At 41.2% G+C, this 3,787-nt stretch overlaps 1 protein-coding gene across 1 annotated transcript in view; it reads right to left on the bottom strand.

Annotated features, from left to right (window-relative positions):
- Positions 1-1,405, bottom strand: part of LOC109302827 (protein-glutamine gamma-glutamyltransferase 5-like) — a 30,072-nt gene extending 28,667 nt beyond the window's left edge. The window contains exon 1 of the mRNA XM_019524696.1: positions 1,312-1,405. Coding sequence (XP_019380241.1) covers positions 1,312-1,318 — 7 coding nt within the window. The 5' untranslated portion in view covers positions 1,319-1,405. The remainder of the gene's footprint in view (positions 1-1,311) is intronic.
- Positions 1,406-3,787: the final 2,382 nt, after the last annotated feature.

Below are 3,787 nucleotides of genomic sequence, written 5' to 3'. Positions count from 1 at the left end.
TGATAAATAAACAATGCACAGATCTGACCTTTAGGTTAACAGGTTTTATGCTTGCTCCACTCAGCACTCTAACTGATTCAATTATCATAAAGGTTCAGGAGCCTCCATGAATACTGAAAAAGACCGACCATATGCCTGCATAGGTGTTGTGGAACAGCAAATACACTGCAGCCCTCCAGAGAAATTCCTTAATTTGGTAAAGGGTAAGTCATTCAGCTGTTCAGCGTGAGTCAGCTGAGAGATGAAAACAGAGCTCAGTCCCATTCACACATGGAAGCACTACAAATATTTCTTTTCTAATGTTCCTAAGGTATCACACATGTTGAATAACCAGGAGGGACAGAATGGAATTCTATGAAAACCTCTATGAAAAAGTCCTATAATGGTTGTTTTATGGGAACTGTCAACCTAAAACCCAAAACATTTCTCAGTAAAAAGGGTAAAACTATTCTAAACAAGCTCCTAAGCAAATCAGTAACCAAACAGTTAACAGTGTCTTCATCTTTTCCCTGGAAGAGATTGTCAAACAAGACAAAAAGTAGAATATTCATATTAAGTTCAGCTGAATTCTGCTGAACTGGGGCAAGGAGACCAGTGGAACCCAGATCACATTTGAATGGCCTACCCACAAACTTCTCAGTGAAATCCCATATGATGTCTGACAAGGCAACAGTGAGACCTGAGTAGCATAGACAGAATATATTTTTAGAGTAGAGCTCTAACTGTTGCTCTCTTACAGAAAAAAATAGTTGAGTACAAATATTAAGAGATAGTCAGCTCCAATACCTCTGAATGGTTTTCTTTGGCCAATGAATACACTACCCCTGACATTCCCTGTTCATTTTCTCAACAGTGGGGATTTATCTCTAAAACACCTGAAAAATATAGCCTGGAAATATTACACATTTTTACTTTGGGCTTTGCAGACCGTTTAAAATATCATTTTCTCTCATATACCTCTCAAAAATTGTTTTACCAACTCCTCTTCATAAGGCCTGTAAGTTTTTTGGAAGGGTTTTTTGGTTTGGTTTGGTTTTGGTTCTTGGTGATTTTCCTTAGGGAAAAAAATCTCATTTTCAAATTATAAGATTCATATCCTAGTGAATGTTATTTTTTTTTCTGAAAAAAAAAAAATCACATTTAAGAGAATCTGAACCATGGAAAATATCTCTTGGCTTGAATTCATGAATCAGGATCAGCAGTAAATAAAGAGTTTCCCCAAGTTTTTAACAGATGCATTATGCTGCTTGACTTTCTTGGCCCCTGCTTCCAGTTCTAAATCATGTGGCATTAAAACTCAAGAGCACTCACCTTCCATTTTTCTTGCAAACCAGCCAGTGTCTCAAGCAGTCAGTGTCAACTTGTGCCTTAGCAAGGTGGACGATATCCGGCAAAATCTGGATGATCTCTGGTTGTCTGCCAGCATTAATCTCCTATCCTCTCAGCACCATTTATACTCAGAAACAAAAGGCTGTCACTCATATTACATCAACTAATTATCAGTTTACAAAGAGGCCTCACCCATGTGTCTACTGACGCTTATAAATGTCTCAGAGTAATTTTAAATTCAAATGTTATTAGAGAAAGTTTTACTGTTTATGGGAGGGAGAGATTATTGTTGTTTACTGAAGCATAGATGTCTCCAGTAAGTTAGGACTCTTTATGTCTCAGGGTTACTTCAAGACCATTATAAATCTAAAAACCTTTGAGCACAGGAAATAATGTAGCAGCATAATTCAGTCAAGTTAAGAAAATTTAGTACCCATCTTAACTTATAACAAGAAACAACTGCACTATAATTTCAGTTTTCAGTAGGTCTCCTGGAACATTAAGTGTTCCTTATGAAACACATTAAAAAACAAGAATAGCCTGCAACATTACTTGCTGAAGTAGTGGTTTAGAGAGTAATATTCCTTAGTTGAGTTTTACTGATCTTAAACCATAATAAAAGTGATATAACTAACTACTTTTAGAGCTGAGCTTAAAAATTATCTGAAAATTACTCCATTCATTCAAAGACTGCCTCCATCTCAGTCTCCATCTCCCCATGTCCATGTCATATTTGTAGAGGTTATGTGACAAAGTTGATTTTTCATTTTGGTTTGACTATTGCATCAACCCAAGTCTGATTTTTTCCAAAACATCTAATGTTTCCTTTGATTTAAAAAGAAGTTCTTCATTTATTTTCTAGGTACATTACTAAAAACAAAGCAGTATATTTGCAGAAGAATAATCGTGTTAACAAAATATGGCAACAGTGATAGTGAAAATGATGGCCATGGCATTTTCTTCCCCTACCATTAGTTAGAACATTCAGCTGGGATGCTAGAGATTGAAGTACATGCTCCCTCTTTGTTTGGGTAAGAGCAGATATTGAAACAAAGTCTGTCATGAGACCTAACAAATAGGGCTGTGCAAAGTTTCAGTAGCTCATTAGATTCAGAGGAGATTTGGCCCGATTCAGGGGCTGAATCTCCAAATCTGAATAGAATCGGGAGACCAATTAAATGCTCTGAATTGATTCAAAGCATCTGAATCAATTCGGAAAAGCTTTGGAAAAGATTCAGCCGCTTCAGAGTTTTGGCAAAGACTCAACAGGCAGCTGACACAGCTGCCTCCAGCTCGTAAGTCTGTTGGGGTTGGGAAAGGAAGGAGGGAAGGGGCATGGGGGAGGGAGGGATTGGGCCTGGGGCTGGAACAAGCTGCCCAGCTGGGGTGGGGGGGCACGTTACTTGGGGAGGAAGGTCAGGGGGTGGAATGCAGGCATGTCAGTGCTCAGAGTAGGGGCTCTGCCCTGCTGCCATTTGCCAAGCTGTGGTGGTGGGGTGGGATATGGGCACAGCTTACTCCAGGAAGGGGGCAAGTGGCAGCAGGATATAGCCCCCACTCCCAGCGCTGCTGTGCCTGCATTCCATGCTGGCTGGCAAGCACGGCAGCACTGGGAGTGGAGGCTATGCTCTGCTGCTGCCCAGAGTGAGCCACGCCTGCATTGCACCTGAGCCCTCCCGCACCAGCTGGGCAAGCAACAGCAGGGCATAGACCCTGTGGCTTCCTCCACTGGGGCAGAGGCAGGCACAGCCAGAGTAGCTGGGGCCGGGCAAGGGATGGGGCCAGGCAGGGCAGCTGTGGGGGCTTCTCCTTTAGCTCCCCGCACCCAGGAAGGGGAAGGCACAGCCGGAGGAGCTTCAGGAGAACCTGCAGCTACCTGGTTGTGCCTGGCACTCCCCAGCCTATCGGAATCACTGAGTATCTCCAAATCAGCACCAAATCTTCTGAAGCCATTTCGGTGGAATCGATTCAGGACAGTAATCCAAATCAAATCACTGTCCTCTGAATCGGCCAAATCCAAATCGAATACTTCCCTATTTGCACAGGCCTACTAACAAGGTCTTTTAATGTGTCTCATTGAAGTTGTTCCCTTTTCCATAAATTGCTCAGACATATTTGAGTCACAGCCAAAAAAAGCCTTTCTAGATCACTGCATTGGGAGGGCATCACTTAGGTTCCAGGATGTCTGGAATGTACTTATGAAAATACCTATGAAGCCCAAACATTTAATTAATTTTACCATTAATCTTCAGAGAACTCATACTAGGAATTAGCGATCTTAGAGAATTTAATGTTGCAGTACCAGAGTGATGCTATAGGCCAATAAATATGAAAGTAACAAGGTTCTTTTGGTGATATCTTTTATTGGACCGACTATATTTGGGAGAAAACTGCATAGTTGGAAAAGATGTTTCTCCCAATGTTACAGTTGGTCCAGTAAAAGATAACAATAAATAAA

Source organism: Gavialis gangeticus, unplaced genomic scaffold (genome assembly GCF_001723915.1).
Source record: "Gavialis gangeticus isolate Ggan-Ray unplaced genomic scaffold, GavGan_comp1, whole genome shotgun sequence".
In the NCBI taxonomy this organism is placed as follows: Eukaryota; Metazoa; Chordata; order Crocodylia; family Gavialidae; genus Gavialis; species Gavialis gangeticus.
This window is presented reverse-complemented; position numbering and strand designations above follow the sequence as displayed.